At 36.5% G+C, this 26,462-nt stretch overlaps 1 protein-coding gene across 6 annotated transcripts in view; it reads left to right on the plus strand.

Annotated features, from left to right (window-relative positions):
• The window catches only part of PAN3 (poly(A) specific ribonuclease subunit PAN3), a 133,363-nt gene that overhangs the window by 39,413 nt on the left and 67,488 nt on the right, over nucleotides 1-26,462 (plus strand). For all 6 annotated transcript variants that reach the window (XM_047876176.1, XM_047876142.1, XM_047876146.1 and 3 more), the window contains one exon: nucleotides 19,513-19,660. In XM_047876176.1, the coding sequence (XP_047732132.1) occupies nucleotides 19,513-19,660 (148 nt within the window). The remainder of the gene's footprint in view (nucleotides 1-19,512; nucleotides 19,661-26,462) is intronic.

The raw sequence follows: 26,462 nt of genomic DNA on the forward strand, positions 1-26,462 counted from the left end.
GAAAACTAGTTCATGTAAATCCATTCTTTTACCATTTTTGTTTTAGTTTTATATGATGCTTTTTAACATTTTCTATTTGTTCACATAAAAAATTTTACTCAAAAAATGCATAGCCAGATAGTTAATCTTTCCTGTTTCCTTTCCTTTAAATCTTAGGTCTTCTCAATCCTACGGTCAGAGAAATATTAATTTATATTTCATTTTAGTAGTTACAGCTGTTGTTTCTTAAGTGGTTACCTTGTGCCAGACACTGTGGTGAGCTCTTTACATAAATCATCCCTTTTGGTGTTCCTCACAGTTCAGGACGCAAGTGTTATTGTTAAACGAAGAAACATCTTCAGAGAAGCTAAGTAACGTTAAGGTTAAATAGTAGCCAGTAGAGAAGTGGGCATTTTCACCCATGTTTGTCAGACTTTAAAATTCTCTTCCCCTCTCTCTGATATACCCTCTAATGTATTAGAGCTGTGATTGATTTAATGACCTAGCTAGTTAACTGAACTTCTGAGGAGGAGCTTTGTTTTAGGTGAGAGTGCATCCATAGACTGTGCATACTGGACATGGACTGTAGCCTCTGCATAACTGCAGTATTTGTAAAGTTAGTCCTTTTCCTCACCTTTCCATCCGATTCTTAGTGACACTTAGTTACTTTTCTTTCTGGATCTGGAAACATCTTTACATTGATTTCTTGGTCTTAACCTAACACCTCTAGAAGTTTTTCAATTTCCGAAAACAAAAGGTAACCAACAAAAGCCTTGAATCAAAAACAGCAACAGAAACTTTCTCTGAAGTCTGAAGGTTTCCACCTGAATCATTCGTAATTGCATTTATTCTCTTCAGTGTTGGATTTCTTTCAAGAGCTCTATGATCCCCCATCTTTGAGCACTTAGCAATCTTTTTATTTCTTTTTCACCAAGAATCTCATGATATGAGAGAGCCTGTTTACCAAACCCACGACTTTTGTAAAACAGTGATTCATGCTTTCATTCTAATACATTCATACAAAAAAAAAAAAAAAAAAAAGATGTATAAATACAAAACATGCTCGTCAGAGAATCAACGATACTATTTTCCTTAGGTTTTTTGTAGCTTGGTGGAGGCTAAATTTATTTTACATGTGGCTCTTTTGACGTACATCAGGTCTCTGTACTATGTTTGTGGAGTTTCCACTTGAGGACCTTTAGAAGAGCTTCTGTTCTTTTCTCTGATGTCTTTACCACCCATTTATTCCTTCAGTATCTGCAACTTGGCATTTTACAAGTTTCGCTGAAATTGCTCTCGTAGAATGTCAGAGATCTTCTTAATTACCAAATACAGCATTTGATCCAGCGCTTAGAACTGCTGGCCACCTCTCTGTTTTTGAAACTCTTTCCTCTTTGCAGTCTTGACTCTTGTTTCACCTGTGGCTCCTTGTGAGCTTCTTTTCTTGGCTCGCTTGTTTTTTGCTTCCCCTTGTACGCTTAAAATTCTTAAAATTTTATTTCTATTAGAACCGTCTACTGAGTTCAAGATCCAGATTTTTTGTGCTTTCTATCTTTGCATGTAGATACGTATCCCATTATCACTGCAAATTTGGCATGTCTAAAACTCGGTGCATTTTTCTCTTCCCCGAATCTACGGATCCTTTTGTGGTTCTTTTTTTTTAATTTTTATTTTGTTTCAGTATATGAAATTTATTGTCAAATTGGTTTCCATACAACACCCAGTGTTCATTCCAAAAGATGCCCTCCTCAATATGTGGTTTTTCTTTAGTAAATGACTTCCTCATCTTCCCAGTCACTGAGGCAACATGTGTTGTCTTCTTCCCCGTCATCTCTCACATTCTGCCATTTGGTATAAGAAGGGAACTACTGAAGTTTGGCTGTCCGTTAATTGACAGATAATACATTGGACAATGTATTTGCCATCATATTAAGGCTGTTCTACAGTAATGACATATCATCCCCAATTGACAAATAATGGAAGTTGCAATTTAGAAAAACCTTACTTTTTTTTTAAAAGGTTTTATTATTTTTTTTTTTAAGTAATCTCTACACCCAACATGAGGCTCAAACTCACAACCCAGAGACCAAGAGTCACACACTCTACCAACTGAGCCAGCCAGGCACCCCCCAAAATTTTGTTGTTAATAAGTGATAGAGCTAGGATTCCTAGCTCAAGTCTATTTAATTGTAAATCTGAGATTTTTCTACTATGTTGTCTGCCTGTAGTCTGTATTCTTTAAAATCCTACAGTATCTTCTTCTTTCCTTTTTTAACACTACTGACATAGTTTATATAAACCCTAAGTGTATCTTCTGAATAATTTTTCTCAAATCCCTTCAGGATCTGTTCTACTTATCTAGGGCTATCTCTCTTTAACCATCCACACTTCCTAAATTCTAATCATTTTGAATCTTTCATACCTCATATAACATGAAATATGTTGTCACTTCTCTGTATCTTTGTATTTTGTGCTATTATTAACCGAATCTGAAAAACAAACAAAAAATCTTTCCTCTTTTTCCCTTCAAGAGTTAACTCAAATACTACCTTCTCTGTGAATGCTTGCTTAAACACCTCAAAGAAATTTTTTTTTTTTTTTTTTTTTTTTTTTACTGTTTCTATGATACTTGGTGTTAAGACTTATCTCATTTTGTTTTATATTAAGTTTCTCTATCTGTTTGCCTTTTCTCACTGGACTGTAAATATTTTGAGTCTGAGCATGTATTTGCTACTATTTTTGTACCACTAATGTATTTTGTCTCAAAATGTTACTGTTTAATTTCCTTTTATTAGGCAACGTATGCGGTTTTGTGGTATTCTAATACTTTTATATCTTTAAAAAATTTGATCATGGGTTTTCTGGGCTATATGGCCACCATGTTTTACTTTAATGATCACAACCGATTTAGAACAGAGGATGGTGATTTCTTTTGAAATGTTAGAGGATCTTCTATTTATTTTATTTTATTTTATTTTTGTAATTTTTAAAAAAATGTTTATTTATTTTTGAGAGAGACAGAGACAGAATACGAGTGGGTTGGGGCAGAGAGAGAGGGAGGCACAGAATCCGAAGCTGGCTCCAGGCTCTGAGCTGTCCGCACAGAGCCTGACGCGGGGCTCGGACTCACGGACCACGAGATCACAAAGCGTCCACAAAGCGTCCACAAAGTCCACAAAGCATCCACAAAGTCGGACGCTCAACCGACAGAGCCACCTGGGCGCCCCGAGGATCTTCTATTTTTTTGAAACGCAAAAGTTTAACATTGTCCAAGTATTCTTGATACTTTTCTATCTCCTGAGCCTGGCAGTAGTCTTAATTACTTCTTGACACTGTTGTGAAGTTACAGGGCTTCTCCATGTTGTACTTTGCTCACCATCTTTGCCTGGACACCAAGCAGATGGCGGATGGAAGGTTACTGGAGACTCCACACCAGGAGTACTTTATTTTACCTGAGTGTGAATTCTCTTTTATCTTTTCTTAGCTTTTGCCTGCGATGATTACCCATTTCTCTGTCTGACAAAAGGTGTATGTGAATTTCAAATTTTTTTCTTAGAACAGTGATTCTCTAGTTCAGATACTGTTGTTTAGGATTGAAATATTCTGTCACCTACCTTACAGAATTATGAGGATTCAAATTTCCAAGCCCATGGTGGATATTAAATAAATTTCCATATCTACAGTTGCACCTTATCGCTTCTAAACTTTGTCTTTGTTTATATTTATTTAGGGTGCTGTCAGTTATATTCAGATGTGTGTGGCTCCGTGTGTGTGTGTGTGTGTGTGTGTGTGTGTGTGTGTGTGTAATGAGGCAGTGACATTAATTGTCTTTTAGAGGCTCACATTTTAACTAATACTCTTGAATATTTTTAAAAATTAGTTTAAAACTGCTTTTTTTTGGGAAGGGATAACAGTGTGCTCCCATCTTTCCCATAAGAATGAGGTGTCAGGGCTCCTGGGTGGCTCAGTCCATTGAGCATCTGACTTCTGCTTGGGTCATGATCTCGTGGTTCGTGAGTTTGAACCCCACATCGGGTTCGCTGCTGTCAGCGTGGAGCTCACTTCTGATCCTCTGCCCCCCTTTCTCTTTGCCCCTCCCCTGCTTGTGCTCGCTCTCATTCAAAAATAAACAAACATTGGGGCGCCTGGGTGGCGCAGTCGGTTGAGCATCCAACTTCAGCCAGGTCACGATCTCGCGGTCTGTGAGTTCGAGCCCCGCGTCGGGCTCTGGGCTGATGGCTCGGAGCCTGGAGCCTGTTTCCGATTCTGTGTCTCCCTCTCTCTCTGCCCCTCTCCCGTTCATGCTCTGTCTGTCTCTGTCCCAAAAATAAATAAAAACGTTGAAGAAAAAAAAAAATTAAAAAAAAAAATAAAATAAACAAACATTAAAAACAAAAGAATTAGGGGTCAACTTGAATAAAAGAAGGGGAAGTGCATGATTTTGTAAACTTCTGAAGGTGTTACTGGTTAAGATTTACTTAAAAGTAATGACATGTTAAATAAAATCATATTCGTTTTGTCTCAATATGTTTCATAAATTATTAGTGTTACTGTTGTTTTAGCTTACCCCCGAAGTGATATAAATGGATGAGAACGGTTGGACTGTTGGGCGTATTAGGGAGATTCATACTTGTCAACATCACTTTTGATGGCATTTGCCCCCCTTGTGGTCTGATTAAATGGCATTTCTTGTAAGAAGTATTTAAGTAGAAGAATGCTCACATTAAAATCTTTTGGCCCACAAATCCTCCTGTGAATTCTAGTTGCTTGTTACTGGTGCTTTTAAGATCCCAGAGAGGTTTTGGAAACTCACTGGATATACTTCAATCTTTAGTTTCTTGCTGAGTTTTAGTGTTATTTCAGGTGATTTCCAGACTTGAGGCCCTAGGAGATGGAATCGTTTGGGCTTTAGATGGAATGGGTTGGAATTTTATGAGGTTGGGGCTTAAACCTGTCTCTCCTCAGTACTTTGAAGAGTTCTAGAACTGTGGTGCAGCTCAAATGGCATTAGTATGTGCATACTGCTTTCTGACCTCAGATCTACTTCTTTTCTCTTATCTTATAGCTGCCATTCCAAACCCTTAACATCTGCTCACACCTACTCACCGCTTCTCTGTTACTTTTGAGTAAGTGACTTGGGTTGTTCAGAGGAGGGAAAAAGAGAGAATGAATTGTCTCGTGTGGCAGCTTTTGACCTGTATACGGCATTTGCATTCATACCCTTCCTGTTTTTCTTCCTGTGTCAGACAGACAGGTGTTCTTCTATTATATGCTTCAGAGCCTATCTTTATTCCCTCTAACAATGTATTCTATTATTTATCCCTTTTCAGTTGTAGTCAGTCTCTCCCTCGACAGTGATTTCTTCCTGATAGTTTGTGAACATGCCATGTTTAAGTTTCTTTTGCTCTGGGACCCCAAGGGTAAGGGTTCTAGGGTCAACATGTTTGAGAAACTGCAAAACAGTTTGAGAAACTGCAAAACAATTTGAGAAATGCTTCCTGCTTATTGTTGCTACTTTTTTTTTTTAACTGTTAATTCATCCCTCAATCCCCAGTGTTTTGCTGTTCACTTTCATGACTCTGTTGAAACTCTTTTTGATAAGGTTACCAGAAGTATCAGTTCTTGCTTGATCTCTCTCTGCTCCATTTGACATTGTTGACCATTCCTCTTTCTTTGAAACTTTTGTTCTCTTAGCTCTTCGACTGTTCTTTCATAGTCTCTCTTGAGGACCTCTTGTCTGTGGTCCTGGCCTCAGGAACTCTCCTAAGCTCTTGTCCTTGACTCTCTTTTCATTTACCTCACACAGCGCCCCTTGGGGATCTCAGCACATCTTCATGACTTCAGCTACTCCCTACTCATAGTATATATTTTTTTATCCTCTCTGTCCTCTACACTCACTGTAAGTACTAGCTTCTTCAGAACATCTTCATCTATACGGCATAAGACTATGGAAATTCGTTATGTCTAAAATGAATATCACATCTTTTCCTTTAAACCTGTTCACACACATCTGGACACACTCATTCACAACTCTGTGCTGTCTTGGTTATTGATGTCACCCAGTTGTCTAACTTAGGAGTTTTCTTGCCTCTTCCATCTTCCTTATCTGTCATATCATTTGGCCAACAAGGGTTCGTTGATTGGGCTACTTTGAAATTGTCTAGACACTTTTTTTTTTAAGTTTATTTGTTTTGAGAGAGAGAGAGAGAGAGAGAGAGAGAGAGAGAGAGAGAGAGAATATGAATGAATGAATGAATGAATGAATGAATATGAATCCCAAGCAGGTGCTGTTAGTATGGAGCTCAACGTGGGGCTCAATCCCATGAACCGTGAGATCATGACCTGAGCCAAAATTCAAGAGTCAGATGCCCAACTGACTTGCCACTAACTCAGGAAATTGCCTGAAATTGTCTTCACTTTTAACATCACTCAGTTATAATTTAGGTCCACCTTCATTTCTTACCTGGACACTTACTATTATAGATTAACATTATCTGCTTTCCTGCTTCTGGTCTTAACTTTCAAACCACTGCCTAACTGATTATTTGATCTTGTTTCTTATCTTTGTCATCTGTTTTTTGTCATTAGAATAAAATCCAGATCTTTCAGGAATGTATCCAGGCTGTACCTATTGCTTTCTCTCCTGATTACTGCTGTAGACCTACTCAACTATTGAATACCATGCTCTTTCTGCCTCTGCCTTAGAACATTGTCTTTGAACATTGCTTTGATTGCTGTGTCTTTTTCTCTGTCTTGACTCTGCAAACATGTCTTTTAGGATTCATTTCAAGCATATCATCTTTTGACCTAATTAGTCAGCATGAAGCATTTGTTCACTTTTCCCTAGCACTTACATCGTTCTAATTAAAGGATGTATAACCTGTCCTAAAGGCACACTGTAGATGCTTCTACTTAATATTGATATGTGGATGTTCTGAACGTCTGGGATTGTGGAGTTGGGTTCAGTGTACATTCTGTACCTGTGAAATGCCAGTCTGTGAGCTTCTAGACCATAGTGCCTGTGTTTTCTATGTTTTTCTTCTCCACAGTGCCTAGCACATTGCGTAACACTGTATCTTCTATGTATTAGCTGTTGAAATAATTGAATGGATGAACCTGGATTAGTGATTGGTGATTCATAGTATTTGGCCTGATGTTAGTCCTGAAATTTAATGCTTTGTGCATTGTCTTAAGTTTTTTTGGTAGGGTTTCATGACAAAAAATATCATTATAGAAAAATGTTTGAAAAATCTTAATAAATGTTGAATCTGGTGATTGAGTATGGCAGAGTTCTTGGTTAGAGAAAATGCCTCTAAGTGAATTTCTCTTACTATATAATGTGGCAAATAAGTTTTAGTATTATATATGTATAGATAGAAGCTGTACATAGATATAGAAAACAGTTATAGCTATATAGTAATTCTTGACTCTATGGAATGCTGTGATGGACTCTATGGAATGCTGTGATGGTCATTAACTGACCTGAATAGGTCTTTTTCTCTTGTTAGGGAGTGATTTTTTTGTTTTTAAGCTATCTTGAGATGATTGACACATAAATGAGAGTACTACTGAGAATGAGCTAGGTAATAACGCCTCTGTGACCATTAATGATCACTACTACTGGGGGACTTTGACATACAACAAATAGGTTTCAAGTGGAAGAGGAGCGAGCGGTTCATCTGTTTTTGTTTGAAAATGTCTTCTATCCACCGTACACCGATTTTGCTTTTTTGTGCACATTGATTCTGTTGGTATCAATTGAAATACCGCATACCGTGTGAATGCTTGTGTATCGTCATGCCGTTCGGTGGCGATGATAACTCTAAGCAAAGGGAACTGTGTAAGTGGCTTTATGATGAATAAATCTTAAACTTTTCTGTAACTTTTTTGTAAAACATATAAACTTATGGGAAAAAAAAATCAGATACCATAGGGAAGTACAAAGAAGGAAGCCAAAATGTCTCCGCTTTCCTCACCATCCGGAGATAAGAGCTCCCTTAACATTTTAGTGAACACGTTTACCATCCTTTGTATGCCTGTGCACACGCACATGTACACGCCTTCCTGTATGCCTGTGCACCTGCACACGTACACGTCTTCCTTCATTCCCCTTCCTCTGAGACAGAAGCACACCATTTTACAGAAATAGTTACTTAGTATAATTGCTGATTTGTAGCCTGATTTGTATTTTATTTTTACTCTGTGGGCCTGTTTCCATGGCAAATAAAAATAAATCAATTCACATGATTTTTATGGCGACATGCTATTGTAGGTACCAAATTCCACATAACTGAATGCCTACCGATAGATATTTTAGTTACTTCCTTTTTAAAAACAATCATAAATTGAAAAATTACATGCAAAACTCAAGTGTACAAAAATTATGTGCCCATACTTGATTTTCTCCTTAGCTTTAGTTCCTAGGTTTCAGAGTACTAAGGCATGCTTATTTTTCATTTTGATATATTGTCAAACTATTCTCAAGGATAGTGTTTAGGTTGGGGCGCCTGGGTGGCTCAGTCGGTTGAGCGTCCGACTTCGGCTCTGGTCATGATTTTATGGTAGTGAGTTTGAGCCTGCGTCGGGCTCTGTGCTGACAGCTCGGAGCCTGAAGCCTGCTTCAGATTCTTTGTCTCCCTCTCTTTCTGTCTCTGCCCCTTCCCCACTGGCTTGCTCGCTCTCTCTGTCTCTCTGTCTCTCTCTCAAAAATAAATAAACATTAAAAAAAAATTTTTTTTAATAAAAAAAAAAAGAATAGTGTTTAGGGTATTACCTGTTTATGATGCACTTTGTGAAGGATAAACTAATGAGTATCTTTGAAAATTTACATTCCCATTGTTTCAAGATGTATATAATTACTTTTGCTGAGCTTCTGAAACGTTTTATTAAACTCTATCTTAGTACAATCCTTATTACTAATTGATTTCCATTTGGTAGGTTCTGATGTACTGATGTTACTTCACTCTAAAGATAGTCAAAATATAAATAGGAGAACTTCTGTTTATTTATCTATTTATTAAAAAAAATTTTTTTTGAGAACTTCTGTTTAAAACAACACTGGAGTACATCTCTTGGAAGCATGAGTAATCAACTTTCTTCCACAGTTTTCACCAATTTGATTCTGATTTATTTAGAAAATCATATTTCCTCTATTGGGATGTTTACCAGTTTGCTTCAGAAAAATTTGAAATTGAGATACTAGACTAATTTCACAATGGTAGTAATATTTTAGATGTTAATTGTTAACTTATAGGATGAAACCTTGCTGGTCTTGAGCAGGTCAGCTGAAATTAAGTATATTTTGATAATAAATATAAATTGACCATATTTGGATGTGCTTGAAATAAGGGGAAATAACAACCCATTAAATTAAAAAAAAAGTCTTACAGAAATGTGAACTTGGAGGCTCTAGTTAGCTATTTGACTTCTCCTTTCCACCCCCCCCCCCTCTTTATCCTGTATGACTTATGAACACTGAAGACTGGTAAAAATAGCTCTGAATAGGGCTTTTCTTTGTGCCCGTGGGTCTTATCTTTTTATGCCTTTTTACATACAATTTATCAAGGCAAAATACTTGCTAATTCCTGCCTTTCTCCCTCATTATCAGCGTCCCTTCTTTTACCATTCCAAGTAATTCACCTTTGCTAGGGAAACCACACCCCTTGGGCATAAATCTTTGGAATTAGTCCCAACTAGGTTCTTTTGTTAAGTCCAAATAGGGAACAATAATAGTGAAGATGGGAGATTGGAGTAGGTTTTAGAAAAAGTAGATAAGGCTAAGATTAACATCAACTTTTTATCTCTTGTTTGTTTGTTTTTTTTTAATTGACTTAATTATGTCAAGAACAGTGGAGACTTGACCTGTTCACTCTAAATGGATTTCATCAGTAAACACATTAAGCAAAACTTCCCTTCTCTTCCTTTCTTCCTGCTTTCCCTTCCTCTTTTTCCTACTCTTCTTCCTTTTCTTTTTCTCTGCTTTTCTCTTTTATTCTCTTTTATCCTGGCTGAAAAGTAAAAGATGGATTAGAGGTGAGCAAGACTGGAGTTTAGTTGGTCAATAGGGATGATGTTGCAGTAAACCTGAGAAGAGATGACAGTGGTGTAGAGGAGGGCACTGATGGTGACACGGGTAGAAATAGTTGAATTTGAGAAATATTTAGAATGTAGAATAGATGTCATGATTTGATGCTTCAGAAATATCTACAGTATCAAAAGGATAGGTGTGGCATAATTTATCTGTTTGGGAAAGAAATGATACAGACAGCGCAACAAAACTTGAAAACCAAGTTAATAGGGCATCTTGGTCCTAGGCTGTCACCATCTAGAGCTGTGAGAACTTAAATTTCTATTGTTTAAGCCACTCATGTATGGTATTTTGTTATGACTCTAGCAGACTAAGGTAGTTGGTGATAAGTTAAACACCTGTATTATAAAACCTAAGGCAACCACTATAAGAACAGAGAGTTACAGCTAATAAGTGGAGAGAAGCAATAAAATGAAAACTCAAAAGTCGGTTAATCCCAAAAGAAGGCAGAAAAAAGAAAAGGAGAACAAAGAACAAATAGAACAAATTAAAAAAGCGGTAGCAAGATGGTAGATAGGTTTAATAATCACATTAAATGTAAATAGCCTAAATGTCCCAAGAAGAAGGCAGAGATTTTCAGGTTGGATTTAAAAAAACAAGATCTGACTATTTGAAGCTGACAAAAAACCTACTTTAGACTTAAAGACAAACATATGTTTAAAATTATACCATGCACTAGTCAGGAAAGACTAATGTGCATGTTTATTACTAGTATTATATCCATGTATATTGTACACTATAACAGGTAGTACAATTATAATTACAACAGTAATTATAGTAATAGTAATGTACGACTACATATTAGTGTATACATACTATATAGAGTATAGTAATACAGTTGGCCCTTGAACTACATGGGGGTTGGGGTAATAACCCTCCATGCATTTGAAAATCCATGTGTAACTTTTGACTCCCCCAAAGTGTAATGACTAGTAGCTTAGTGTTGACTGGAAGCCATACCGATAACATAAACATTTGTATGGTATATGTATGATATACTATATCCTTACAGTAAAGTAAGCTTGAGGAAAGAAAATAATAAAATCATAAGAGAAAACACATTTTACAGGTCCCGTATCAAAAAAAATCTATGTGTAAGTGGACCTGCACAGTTCAAACCTATGTTGTTCAAGAGTCAGCTGTATATATAGTATAGTGATGTATGGGGTACATATAATATAGCTGGGATAGCTCTACTCCTATCAGACAAAGTAGATTTCAGAGCCGAGAATATTATCAGGAACAAAGAGAGTTGTTAGATAAAGGGACAGTTCATTAAGAGCATGGATGTACCACTCTTAAATGTTTATGTACCTAATAAAAGAGGGTTAAAATATGAGACCAAGACTAATAGAGTTGAAAGGAGAAGTAGACAAACAGTGATAGCGATTTCAGTACTCTGAGTATTAGAAGAAAGACAAAATCAGTAAGGATATGGGAGATTTCAGTAGCTCTGTCAGTTTGACGTTTATGGAACACTCTGCCCACAAACAGCCAAATACATACTCTTCTTAAGTGCACGTAGAACATTGACTAAGACCAATTCTGGGTCACGGAATGAGTCTCAATAAGTTTAAAAGGATTCAGGTCATACAAATGTGTTCTCTGACCACAGTGGCATTAAAATAGAGATCAGTAACAAAGATTTTTGGAGAATCTTTAAGTATTTGGAAACTGAAGAGCACACTTCTAAATTATTCATGGGGCAAAGAAGAAATAGGGGAAGCAGAAAGTTCAGTATAACTTTGTAATAGCACAACTGCTTTGTAACTTTCATTTTGAAGTGAATGACAATGAAGCCATGTTAAAAGTTGTGGGATGCTGCTAACACACTAATGAGGTAGATTTTTAGCATTAAATGCCTAGAGTAGACAAGAAAAGTTCCTAGGTCAATGACTTCAGCTTCTACTCTAAGAAACTAGAGAAAGAAGAACCAATTCAGCCCAAATTGGTCTCCCTAAAAGGTAAGTTCATGTCCTAATCCCTGCCTGGAACTTGTGAATTCTACTTGATTTAGAAGAAGAGTCTTTTACAGGTATAATTAAGTTAAGGATTTGGTGATCCCATCTTGAATTATTTAAGTGGGCCCTGAACAATGGCAGGTCCGTCCTGGTTAAGACGAGGCAGAGGGAGATTGCACACAGGAGAAGGGGATGTGAGGACCGGGGCAGAAACAGGTGATGTGGTAAAGCCAAGGAATGCCAAAGAGTGCCGGCAGTTGCCAGAAGCTAGGAGAGAAGCATGGAATGGATTCTGCTCCAGTGCATCTGGAGGGGAGCACCGGCAACTTCCTTTTAAACGTCTGGCTTCCAAAAAGTGGAAGAAAATACATTTCTGGGGTTTTAAGCCATCAAATTTGTGGTAATTTGTTACGGTAGCCGCAGGAAACTGGTACATATGCACTAGCAACAAATAATATAAAGTGAAAGTTTCAAAATTATGTAATTTATGATAGTGCCAGAAATACAAAATGTGGTTTGATCTGACAGAAAGTCTGAGGAACTGTACGTTAAAAACTTGGAAACTTTCCTGAGAGGAATTAAAGAAGACCTAAATAAAAGGAGATGTATAACATGTTCATGGATCTGAAGACTCATTATTGTTAAGATGCAAGATGTTGATTCTTACCAAACTGATCTACAGATTCAGTATACTGTCAATTAGAATTCAGCAGGGTATTTAATTTTTTTTTTAACGTTTATTCATTTTTTTTTGAGAGACAGAGACAGAGCCTGAGTGGGGGAGGGGCAGAGAGAGAGGAAGACACAGAATCCCAAGCAAGATCCAGGTTTCAAGCTGGTAGCACAGAGCCCGATGCGGGGCTCAGACTCACAAACTGTGAGACTGTGACCTGAGCCTAAGTCGGATGCTCGACTGAGCCACCCAGGCACCCCTCGGCAGGCTATGTAATAGTAATTGATAAGTTTAGCCTAATACTTTTGTAAACATTCAAAGAACCAATCCACACTAAAAAAGAAAAAAAAAAAGGCAAAAAGATGCAAGATGTACACTATCCGACTTCAAGAATTACTGTAAAGCTGTAGTCATCAAGATGATGTGCTTTTGACATGAAGATAGATGGGCATCAGTGGAGCACAATCAAGTCCAGAAATTAACTTGCTAATAAATAGTTGATTTTCAACAAAGTAGCAAAGGCTATTGAGCGGAGGAAGAAGAGTCTCTTTAGCAAACAGCGCTAGAATAATTGAGTGTGTGCAAAAATATTAGACTCCTACCTCACGCTTCATAGAAATTGACTCAGTGAATCTTAGACCTAAATGTAAAACATGAAATCCTAAAACAGAAGAAAACAGAATATTTGTAACTTTGGTGGGTTAGGCAGGTATTTCTTAGGTGTAACGACTTCGTCAACATTTAAGAACCACAGTTCTTTGAAAGCTGCTGTTAAGAGAATGAAAAGACAGATCATAGACCTGGAGAAAATATTTGTATAACATGTAGACCAAGGCTTTCTATCCAGAACTGTCAAATTCCACAACAGAAAACAAAAAATCAATAAAAATGGTCAAAAAGTGTGAACAGACATTTTACAGTAGAAGATACAGAATGGCCATTAAGTAAGTCATTGGGGAATGCAAATTAAAACCACAATGAGATACACCTATTAAAATGTCTAAAATATAAAAATCTGACCAAAGCTCATGTTCACGAGTATGTAGAGCACCTTGATCTTTCCACAAAGTGCTGGTGGATATATTAAGATAGTAGCACTACTTTGTAAAACAGCTTACCAATTAAAATTTTTTTTAATGTTTGTTTATTTTTGAGAGAGAGAGACAGAGAGCGAGCAAGGGAAGGGCAAAGAGAGGGAGTCAGAATCTGAAGCAGGCTCCAGTCCCTGTGCTGTCAGCACAGAGCCTGATGCGGGGCTCGAACCCACAGACCGCAAGATCATGACCTGAGCTGAAGTCGGTCGCTTAACGAACTGAGCCACCCAGGTGCCCAATAGCATACCGATTTTCTTTTCTTTTTCTTTTTTTTCAACGTTTATTTATTTTTGGGACAGAGAGAGACAGAGCGTGAACGGGCGAGGGGCAGAGAGAGAGGGAGACACAGAACCGGAAGCAGGCTCCAGGCTCTGAGCCATCGGCCCAGAGCCTGACGCGGGGCTCGAACTCCCAGACCGCGAGATGGTGACCTGGCTGAAGTCGGACGCTTAACCGACTGCGCCACCCAGGCGCCCCCATACCAATTTTCTAAAAAGGTTATATATACACATACTGTGTGTCCAAGCCATTCACTAATGGGCACTTTCCCAAGAGTAATGAAATAGGTCTACACAACGACTTGTACCTGAGCGTTCTCTTTGCAGCTTTGTTTTTAATAGCCCCAAACTGGAAACCACCTTTGTCCATTGGATGAAAGGATAAACAAATTGTGGTGTATGGATATTATGAAATATTAGCAGTAAAAAAGGAATGAAATATTGGTGGAGTCAGTCACATGGATGAATCTTAATGTTGCCAAGTGAAAGAAGCTCGCAAAAAACCCTGCATGTATATGTATGTAAGATTCATTCATATTAAATTCTAGAAAAGGTAGATTAATCTATAGTGACAGAAAGCTGATCTGTGGTTGCCTCGAGACCAAAGTAGGGGAGTAGAGAGGAATGGGAGGGAGGAATTCAAACGAAGTTTGTGGCAACATTTGGGCATCATGGATGTGTTCATTATCTTGATTTGGGTAATTGTTTCCTGGTTTCTGCCTATGACCAGAGTTGCAAAGAGGTTATATTTTAAATATGTGCAGTTTAGGGGCACCTGGGTGGCTCAGTCGGTCGGTTAAGTGTCCTGACTCTTGATTTTGGCTCAGGTTGTGATCTCACATCGCTTGTTAACAGTGCATAGCCTGCCTGGGATTCTCTCCTCTGTTTCTGTCTGTCTCTGTCTCTGTCTCTCTCTCTGCCCTGCCCCACTTGTGCGTGCTTGTCTCTCAAAATAAATAAACTTAAGAAAATGTGCACTGTGTTTATATGTCAGTTATATCTAAATAAAACTTGAGAAAAAGCAGGTCATGTTTCGTTCAGAAAGTAGAAAGATTACTGATAAAAACTTAGGCCATTAGACAAGTAAAGCAAATTGCGTTCATTATAAGGAATGTATCATGGAAGGTATTTTATGGGTTTTTATGGGTTTATTATGTAATTTTTAAAAATCCAACCAATATTCAGGAACAGTAGTGGTTTCTTATCATACATCATACCACCTTAGGGTAACTTTCTTACAGACCTTTTTGACATATTTGCAATGAAACAGTACGTAAGCGTTTGTGTTCTATTTTCATTTAATAGAATCTTCCTGTTTTTCTACCACATTTTAAAAACCTATTTTAATGGTGGCACTTTTCATTTTGTTTTGCACTGTTTATTAAATGAGTCCCTTAATTTATGGGACTGCTTTATTGTGGTCTTAAGTAAGTGTTCTGTTTATAGTGGAGTCCAGCAGAGTCTTAAAAATCTGAATTTTACTTTAAGAGTAGCAGTTTCCATGGAATCCTATAATAGTAGAAAAGCATAAAATTGTGTTGCACACGAATTAGCAATTGGGGCGCCTGGGTGGCTCAGTCGGTTAAGTGTCCAACTCTTGGTTTTGGCTTCAGGTCATGATCTCACCGTTCGTGGGTTCGGGCCCTGCCTCGGGTTCCATGCTGTCAATGTGGAGCCTGCTTGGTATCCTCTGTCTCTACTCCTCCCCCTGTATGTGCTCTCTCTCTCTCAAAATAAATAAACTTAAAAAAACAAAAAACAAAAACCTGAGTTAGAAACCTCATCAGAAAATTACTTCATTTGTGAAAAACCCTGTAAGTTAAGGAAATACTCTATCATTTTGGTTGGGTGGGATGTCTACATTGAAATGTTAATTACTGTTTTATTTAAAATATAATAACAGGGCTGCCTGGGTGGCTCAGTTACGCCTCTTGATTTCTGCTCTGGTCATGATCTCAGGGTTTGTGAGTTTGAACCCTGTGTTGGGCTGTGCGCTAACAGAGGTGGGGAGTATGCTTGGGATTCGCTCTCTCCCTTTCTCTACCCTCCCCCCCCCCCCGAATTAAAAAAAAATTAAAAAATCTTTTAAAATAGTTACAACAGTGCTTTTGAAGCTAAAGGTTAGGACTCGATTTAGTCTATTTTTGTTTAGAGAATACAGGTAGGGATTACAGGTAAATATTGGGGGATGGTGTCAATTTATAAAAAGCACTTGGTTGTTTTTGGCATGAAAGTTGCAGTATAAATTTAAGTATATGAGAACCTAAAACTCCCATTTTTCTTGATAAATTCTCCCAAAGTCTTACTTGAGTAAAAAAAAATTTTTTTCAAGTGTGCATTTAGAGCTGTTTAAAGTTTGCTGAAAATCAGGGTTTAAAATATGAATAAAAATTAGAAATAAAATTATGAATATAATTATCTGTATATGAAAAAACAAAGTTGATACTACAGGAACATATTTGGATAGTTACACAAGGATTATGTAAATCCCAGAGCAGGAGTAATAAAACTTTGTATTCTCTTCAGTGTTGTTGAAGTTAGAAAATTTTTACAACCCAAGTCCTTGAGTCTCTAGATGCAACCTTCACCTCTTAAAGCTAAAAGAAACTGTTTATTTTCTGATGAACAGATATTTCATTTTAAGGTGATACTGGTTTTAGTTAACCAGTTTTGCCTTACTGTTGAGAAAATTATTTTTTTAAACATGTTCAAAGTGGGTTCCCGGGCTGTTTTGTCACTTTATAAAACCCATCTTTATCCCTTAACCCCCCCAAATTAAAGCCATTTCAAGAATCTATCCTTTAATGGTAGTTATTTTAAGTAATTTTATCATAAAAAGTATTCTCATTATTATTATAATTTTTAATTAATACTTGAAATATTTCTGATAGTTCTCTGATCTGGCTGTAAGAATGTACATTGTCTGTTAACAATAATAGCTCTATTCTCTTATTCCTAAATTTAGTGGGCTTTTTTGTGTTACACCTAAATCCTGTGTAATTGTTTTTTCTGCCATTTAAATCCGTTTACTTTTTCTCTAATCTCAAATACTCAGAGTTGAATAAAACCAACTCTCACCCCATCCACCCAAGGGAATTGCCTTGCCATCTTAAATCAGGAAAGAGAAAGGAGGGAAGATCTTAGATTTTTCTCTTCACTTCTTAATTAAAATTCACTGTGAGGTACGTTTTTTTGCCACTGTGACTGTTGAATCTCTGAAGGTTGCAGTTTAGTGTGTAAACCTTCATAGTTAACATTAATTTAAATAATTTCTATTATAATAGATTTGGAGACTCTCTCATTTGTTATAATGGCATTTTATATATGATTTGTTTGGGAATGGTGGGATGATTATTTCCATCCTTTTCTCCTTTGTAAGAAATCCTTTCAAAGTCGGCTTTAAAATTAATTTAAAATAAGTAATTGAATTTAAATTAATTTAGAGAAGCTCAGCTTTGAAATCAGGTAGTCTGTTATTCATAGTAAATATAAGGTCTAACTGACAGGGAAAATGAGTAATACCTATTTCTCAGGAGTATGCCGCTAAAAGTTTTTGTATACACATGAAATTTTCTTTGTCGGAATTTGCTGTCTCTGAGTAATCTTGTAGTCCTGATGTCTCCATCTCTTTTAGGCACTCTGGACTCTTTTACCAAGATACACATTGCTTTTATTTTGACTCTTACCTTCTAAAATAGGTTTAAGATTAACTGAAACACATTGTTAGAGCTCTGAAGTGATCCTGTTAGTAGCCATGTGTTCCCTTGTAACTAGGGATTAGTGTATTAGTAAAATGCATGGACTTCTTTTCTACCCCAGAAATTAAGGAATTGATCATGCTTTTAAAGAACATGCCACTATTTTCAAAAACTTTAGACTTTGGAAGTTTTAAAAAATAAAAATAAATATATAAGAGTGATCGAAGAGGAATTTTTTTTCCCCCTTTGGAAAATATATTTTGGATCAGGCCTGATTCCTCCTCCTCCTCCTCCTCCTCCTCCTCCTCCTCCTCCTCCTCCTCCTCTTCCTCTTCTTCTTCTTCTTCCTTTTTTTTTTTTTTCCTTCAGAATTTCATGTCTTAGATGTGGCAGTAAAAGAGGTTAATTCTTTAGTATGTTTTAATTAAACCCAGATTAACATTTTCTCTACATTTTATCACTTTAATGTTAGCTGGTATGTAACTGGTAAACTCTCATTTGTCTTAGAGTTTAAATTTAGGTCAGCCTATTGGCTGTAATCTTCCAAATCTAATCACTTGAACTCTAATTTATCAGGTTGAAGTGTCATTCCTGCTGAAAAGGGAAGTTGTTCTTGGGGTATACAGGAATTAGGCCGTCGTCTTATTTTCTGCCTTCTGTGGGAATGCATTTTTACATTCTAATGACCAGTTCTAAAAGATTTTTAAGTGATTAAATGCTTTGCATAATTGAATTCTCTAAGTAATTAAATTCATGATTCAGTGTGTTTTAAACTTAGTTTGTATGTACACATAAAATGTGGGCCGAAGTGTGAATTATACTAAATTATCTCCTTGGCTGACCCGTTTGAAAGCTGAATTCAAATGATATCATTAATGAGTCTTTATTATGCTTAGGCATTTAGAATTTAAAATGGTCACCATTTCAGAAAAATATTTTGGATATTCATTTGTTCTTCATGGACAAGATAGAGGCCATTTGTGAATTCGATGTACAGTCTCATAATGTTCCAGTAGTTGTTAAAGCCAAACGTACCATGCCATTGAATATCTAAACTGTTGCAGCATAGTACAACTGTGAAGAAAATTTTTTTTCCATGTGATCTCCCTGTAAAATATGCCTGTGATCTCACAGTAAAATACTTGAAATATAACAGAAGTTACATGTGATACTTGTAGGCATTGAAAGCATTGGAGCCTCTGGTACATTTTTCTTATATCTTGATTCTTCCCATATTTTCCTTGTTCTTAAATGTCTTTCTTGGCTGTACTCTCACTTAAATACATGGCACTGTATTATTGGGGAAATACCTTAAGTACTTATGAAAAAGAAAATGATTAATTCTGGAATAAAGGCACTTTTGACCTTTATCCTGGTAGAAGTGGTTTAAAGACATTAAACTTGAAACTTGTTGCTCAGTTTTGAGGTAGTCTCAACCTCCCACTTCTCTAAAATGTGTTAGGATAGTTTGGTATGATGGGTATTGGACAATCAAGGCAAATTTTACGTTTTCTGGGGTTAAAGTCTGCAACTGCAGTGATTAAAATCCTCAAATTTGATTAAAACGTTTCCTTCAAGAAATGTGATTATACCACCCCAAAACGTGGAACTTAGAAATGCTATAAGTCCTTTCAATAAAATCTTTTCTCAGTAAATAAAGCACTGTGGAATAATGCCTAGTAGATTCAATGTCTTTTTTGGGCTTAAAGTGTGTTAACTTACTATATTTGATTTTTAAATAGACACCAAATCCTACTGCAAGCGAGTTTATTCCTAAAGGAGGATCAACCTCCAGGCTGAGTAACGTGTCCCAGTCAAATATGTCTGCCTTCTCTCAAGTTTTCTCTCACCCGTCCCTGGGAAGTCCTGCTGCTGCTGGCTTAGCACCAGGTAAGTTGAGTGACTATTTCCAGTGAGTTCCAGAGAACATATCCATAAACACCATTTGCTATTAGTTCATCAGAACTGAAATTGTATACTTAAATGGTTCACATTTGGACACATTATGGGTTTTGTGTTGTCGGTTTTGGTACCATAGATCAAATTTGTAGTTGAAAATTTTAAAGCAAAATTTAAATATGAACAAAAATTATATATGAGCATGTGTAAAAGCACACAAATTTAAAGGAGAAAATGGTTTCTTATAAAAAAGATCTACTTGGACCGTAGTATTTCCCTATTTTTTAAAGTCAGTAATAATGCTGTTTCATTCAAAAGCTTCTGTAAAAACATCAGAAATAGAATATTCATATGTATATATGCTTCGAAGTCTTAATTTTATAGGAAATTTCTAAAAAATAATTCTGTATCATTCTAAATGTAAGTTTAGATGTATTGCCTTTCCAGTGTTTGATTATAAATCTATTGTAGTAGTTTTAAATTGGGTGAAGTATAAACAGTAGTAGGAAAGAAATGCATTAGGGGTCATCGAGGTAGAGAAAATCGTACTTTTCTTTTTTTTCCACATTTACCCATAATGGCAGAAGAATCTGATTAAATGCATTTGTACACCAGGGTTCCTGAGGTGTAGTTCACAGTGACCCTTTGTGAACCATTTTCTTTGAAGTCCCCTCTTTCATTTTAAAAATTAATGCAACTTTTGCACTCCATCACATTAACATTTACTTTAATATAACAATATGAAAAACTTCTTGGATAAATAACATCATCCCTCCCTACTACTCTGTACCTTAATTAGGAAACCAAGGTATGGAGAATTATGTTGAATTTATATTAAGTGATAAAGTGGGTTATGTTGTGTTGATAAACTGTTTGAACTGCTCACACAGATTATGTTTCTAGAACCTATGCCGGATAATGACCCCTTAGCCTTGAATGTTTCAAAAAACAGAAACAAAATGAATTACGGATATACTAATGGAAGCCAAAAAGTCCACCTGGATCAGTCTGGAACTAGTTCTGCCTCCAGAGCTTAATCCAGTTAGTGAGATGGATCATTGGTTTTGATACTGCCATTGAAATCAAGGATCTTTTTGAGATGCACAATGAGAGAAGATGCTGATAATTCTATGGAACAGAGCGTATAAAGTATCGAGTGCACTTAGAGGCGGAATAACCTTGTGTTGCGAGGCTTTTATCAGAGCCCCCTTCTGCCACCTTTTTCTCTCTTGCTCTCTTTCTTCCTACTCCTCTCTCCCCTTCCCTTTCAACTCCCTCCCCCTCACCTGTCCCCTTACCTTTTCTTCTACTTTGGCTCTTTCTAGGTTCAGTTGAATTTGTAAACATTTTCCCTTCTTCCGTAGAGAGCAGTGTCACAGTTGAACATCCCTGGTAGCCTAAAAGTTTTACTTGTAAGTAATGTGCTATGATTTTTCTCCCATTGAGGTGTGTTCACATTGTTGACATGAACATAATCTACGTGTCAGCTGTACACGTAAACTTTCTTAAAGATTGTCCAGACTTCTGCGCAGTGTTTCATAAAGCACCCACGAGAATGGTGTCCGTATGCCAGTCAGAAAACACCGACTCCCTCAATGAAGTGCCAATTTATTTTGGCCTAACAACACATCTTCTCTTGTCTCAAAAGTAAATATTTTGTTCACACCTGTGATCAGACTAGTTCAAGCTTGCCATTAAAAAAAAAAAAAATAGGCCTTTTAAATATTCAAAGAGTTAAAATGTCAGAGAAAATTTTAGATCTTGAAAGCTTTTAGTTAAAAATTTTATTAATGCTGTGGTACTTCTTCCGGCTCTTTAGTAGGTATTAACTTTTGTGTAGGTGGGCGTTTCATTGGTCTCAATTGGGTATCACAACCTAAATTTAAGATGAAATTAATTAATTTAAAATGTTAAATGAACTGGGAAACTATGTACTGTTCTATATAGCTCTAACATTAAAAAGGTCATTTTACTTCCTATTAATGAAAGTAATTCCTGTCTGGAACCATTGGAAATGGGTCAGTATATCATATTAAATGTGTTCCTGAATACCTCTTATTTAAAAATTATTTTTCATTCAAATGAAAATCAACTAACTAATAAGCTAAAGTATTTTCCACAAATACTGGAATGACGAGTGGTTTTGCATTTATTATTTCTTCATATTTTCTCCTTTTAGTTAATGGCTTAACACTTTCTGGAGATGAACAAAGAGAAAAAAATTACGTGTCCCTCCAGTGTCTTCCATCACTTCTTACCCACAAATGTTCTTTTTTTCAAGGCCTGGGAAAGGATTTTGGTATTTCCACTTTAAAATTATAGAACCAAAAAAGTGGTAGAGCTTATATATCTACCTTAGTGGTGATTTAATTTATCTCTGATGCTACTGGTCTACTGTAGATGTAATCTGTTAATAATTTTCAGTTTATAAAGTTTCATTTTCTCTTTTATTTCTAGTTTAGAAATGATTGCCCTTGAAAATATGTCAAGTTACTGTGTTTTCCCCTAAAAAACATGAACCCTTAAAAATTTTGGCACACAAATGTAAACTATAGCAATGTCATTTTCATCATAGGTGAAAAAAAATACATATTTAAATACATCTTTTGGCCCAAGATGTAAAAATGTTTGAACAAAATTAAGTAGGTAATTAGATTTGAATTTCTTCAAATTAGAAGGAATAAAAGCATGCCTGGAAACACAGTAGGTCTGGAGTGAAAAAGTTTCTTTGCTTTAAAATGTGTTTTCATCACTTTTAAAACCTGATTTGCATTTTGAAAAAGCTTTAATATACGAAGTAAAATTTTATACAAAAGTTATTTGAATTTATTCAGAACTAATTAGGTTTAAAGGGTAGTTACATTGCTAACAATGTACAGCACACATTAGGTTTCCATTGAATTGTACACGTAGCCATTTTATTCTCCTTTAAGAAATCGAGAATCTACAGGCTTAGCTGTTGTATGCACATTTAACCTAAGAACAGTAGCTAGCTACATTCTAAGTATCTTCTATGAATAGTTAAAGGAGTATTTGGGTTTAGGGCGCTCCACTTGGACTTCATTGTCTTTGAGAACCCTTACAGTTATATGCATATTTTTATTTCGAAACGTATTTTTCTCTGGTCACAAGATGTATTATTTTTCTTCTGGGAGAAGCACAACCTTCTGAAAGTTGAGAGCCGCCGGCTTAACACACACTTAGCAAAATTTATTTCCAGACTGTATTTTAGTAAGAAGATTTCGAAAGTGACAGTTAAAGATCTTTTTTTTTCCCAGTAGGTCTTGCTTTAGGTGAGGTTTTTGAATAGATCTTTAGAAATGAAAATATGACTGCACTAAGTGCATGAAATGATAGTTTATTTTTTTTTTTTTGTGCCATGAAAAATAATCTTGTCATGAGAGCTAATTGCTGACTCTTTTTGAATCAATTTTTCCTAAGAGTATATTTCTTGACTTGATAGTAGGCTGAGTAATCTAAATCTTGCTGCACTTCAAGTTTAATTGCCTCGGTATTAACTCCAGTCCATTTGAAAGTGATTTTAAGACAGGTACCAACAGGAGCATACGTTTCTGGGCAGTGTGCTGGTATATCTGGTGGTTTAATGCACAATTGGGAGTCCGGATTTGAGCATCTCTTGAGCCCCTTGATTGCAGGTGGACACTTGGGAGGGACAGAGGGAGTTCTTGAATTTGGAAATGCCATCAGCAGTTTATGAATGACGAAGAGAGCCGTACCTGACTTTCAGGATTTTCAAATAATTCATTTCTTTAAGATGAGAATGGTGCAGATTTTTGGACCATTAGCTATATTTTATTGTGAATTATTATGGCAAATGTCAGCTGGTTGATTGGGGAGAAGCATTTAATTATTATACCAAACTTACCATTTTTAAATAATTGCATTTGTTATACATTATATTGTAGTAGTATAGAAAAATCTCAAGAAAATAAGCTTTTAGATCTAGGTTTTTGAAATGAGGGTGCCAAAGTGATGGATAAAATTAGCTAGTTTTCTTTATTCTTCGGCTTGGTCAGTGTATGGGGGAAGAAGGTGACAGGAAAGGAAAAGGGGAAATTAACACATTTTCATCATTTATTAAAATACTAAACATCATATATATAATTTTATGTAAATATATCAAATGGTGCTTAAGCAAGAATAGTTGTTTTTGTAATGTCGAAAGGTTTGAGTAAGAAGATTTTTTCTTAAAGTTCTATGCTAAAAAATGATAAAGTTCTGTGATTCATGAGCTCTGTGGCATTTCATACCATACACGAACAAATGGAGGCTTAATTCATTTCATTTGCGTAGTAGTTGGTTTCTGGAACAGTCTGACACTGGTCATTGATCTAGGTGGAACTTTCTGGGGTTGATAGAATTGAGCCTTGTGCTGGTTTAGAGGTGACTTTCTTGACAGATTATCATCTAGCTTCTGCTTTGTCACTTAAAGTAGTAAGGAATTCATTGGCCAAGCAAGGTAGCTCAGGGTACATTTGAAAAGCTCGAATAAAAAAGAAAATGATGTCTGAACACTGAACTAAACTCTGTCTTCTCTTTTGTCCACTAGTCCTAGTTCTTTCTCTTTGTGTTTAATGGAGTAAGTCAAAATCTTTTCTACGTGATGGCCCTTTTAGGTATTTTCTTTTGGGGACGAGTTGTATGTGTGTGTGTGTCCATATAACTGATCAGTTTGTATGACTGAAAAACGAGAGAGGACAAGCTGGGGTATATTATTAAAACTAACAAATTGTATAGGTCAGAAGTTACGAACTCTTCTAAGTCCTTGTGGCTGGAACACTACTGTGGATAAAGTTAAATCCACAGATATGTGTGCTCAGTTAGCTGTATCACTACTCTGATACCCAGCTAAGAAGTGTGTGTACCTTTGGGAAAATAGGAAACTCTGCTAATAGGTTGAAACTCTGGTCTTGCCAGTGGTGAATACCTAAGTTCACATTTAAAATTTTGCTGTGTATCTTAGGCTCTACATTGAAATCTCTGAAGGCATTAAAAACTTCATACTCTATCATTTTAGACTATTTTATGTTGTATTCAATGGTATAATTACTGAAAATAAAATTATAAAAAATATGTATGTAATTCTTAAACATCACCGTGGTTTTTATAGGATGTTACTCTGAGTAGGTTTTCCTATAATTATTTTCCAGAAGTCTACTATTAAATGGATTCTGTGGGTCAGTCAAGTAATCTACCGTGGTTTTATTTTGATATTTCAATCTGAACTGATTTCTCTGGATTATTTTTATACTTAATAACAACAGAGGTAGTTTGGCATGAAACTATTCTTCTAATTTGTAAAAATATCAATCTGGATTTCCTAAGCATATTACAGATTCCTTAAGAAGGGCCATGTCATTTCTTACCTAGCACAAATTTAGGCATATAGATAGTGCCTAGGAGGTGCTTACTCATTTAAGCTTCACTTTTGTCTTGAGAAGAAATGTTTTCATTGGTCAGTGTCTCTCAAATACAGTGAATTTTAATGATTTCGTAAACGTCTTTGAAAACTTCTTACAACTGCAAATGTTCGAGAGAATATAGATGCAAATGGTCCTATGAGAACAGCAGTGTGCCTGTACAGTTTGACTGTATCAGAACTAGAGTCACTTTGTGTTTTGAGGTGCTAAAACCAGTGAAAATATTTATAAGTATTATTTTTATATTGCATGTTTTCCATTTTTTTGTAACGACTTTGTTTTTCAGGTATGTTCAGCAGAATCACTCAAAGCTTTCCAGGTTTTCTAATTGGGATTACTTTGTATATTAAAAAATGAAATAAAAATATATAGTTAAGATCAGGGCTCTCTGAGGTTTTTGTGAAGAGGACCGTTTCATTGGCCTGTAATGTTGAGCTCGTCCTAGATGGAAACTGCTCTTTGTATGCATGTATAATGCTACAGATGGTGATGTCCCAGGGAAGATTACTAACAGTAGAACCGTAGAGCCATAACTGGGTTGGGAGTGCCTGCGGGCCTATATTCCCTTCCCAGTTGGGAATTTCAGGAAACTGAGGCGAGACCTTAATGGCGCAGAGGGGGATGTGGCTGCTGCAGCTGGCTTGGAGACCTGTCAGGTAAGGTTTAATAGCTACCAGTAGACGTTCTACTGGTTGGGGAATCCCTGCTTAATATCTCCTGTTAGGTTTGAGAGTTCCTGTTGCGGACTTCCTGTTTAAATCTCATGTATTGGCTGACTTGTCCCTTACCTGTGGGGTAGGGGCTGGATGGGAGTGGGCCGGGGTTCCCTTCCATTGTAAGTTCAGTAATCTACAACTGCAGCGACGTCCCTGCTGCTCTTTGGCCGCTTTCCTTGGATCATGACTTGATTGCCCTTAGAACATGGGCTAGTTACAGTAAAGTAGCTGTGTGGCTTTGGGCACACACCCTTTGATCCCAGTGTTTTAGCACCTTCATTTCTATGAGAAGGTAACTTTCGATGATTTTAAAAGTCTTTCTAGCGGAAAATTGTATTGTTTTGTGACACGTGGATCTACAGGAGATAGGTACACTAAAAGGAGTCAAAAATGAACACAGTGATGGGGCAGAGGTAGCAAAAGGAGAGAAGAGTTTGATTTCTGTACTAGACCTAACAGGGACTTTAAAAGGCATCGGACTTCCTTGACCTGGTCTGTGTACATGAAAATCCCACCAAGGCTGCGTTTGTATCGTAGGGGGAGATGAGGGGAGTTTTGTTTCAGTAGTGTAAGATTAGCATCTGGTGAATCAGGGTTTTGTAATGGTTCTGGATGAACTGAGGCAGAGAGAACATA

This window comes from Prionailurus viverrinus, chromosome A1, assembly GCF_022837055.1.
Source record: "Prionailurus viverrinus isolate Anna chromosome A1, UM_Priviv_1.0, whole genome shotgun sequence".
Classification (NCBI taxonomy): Eukaryota; Metazoa; Chordata; class Mammalia; order Carnivora; family Felidae; genus Prionailurus; species Prionailurus viverrinus.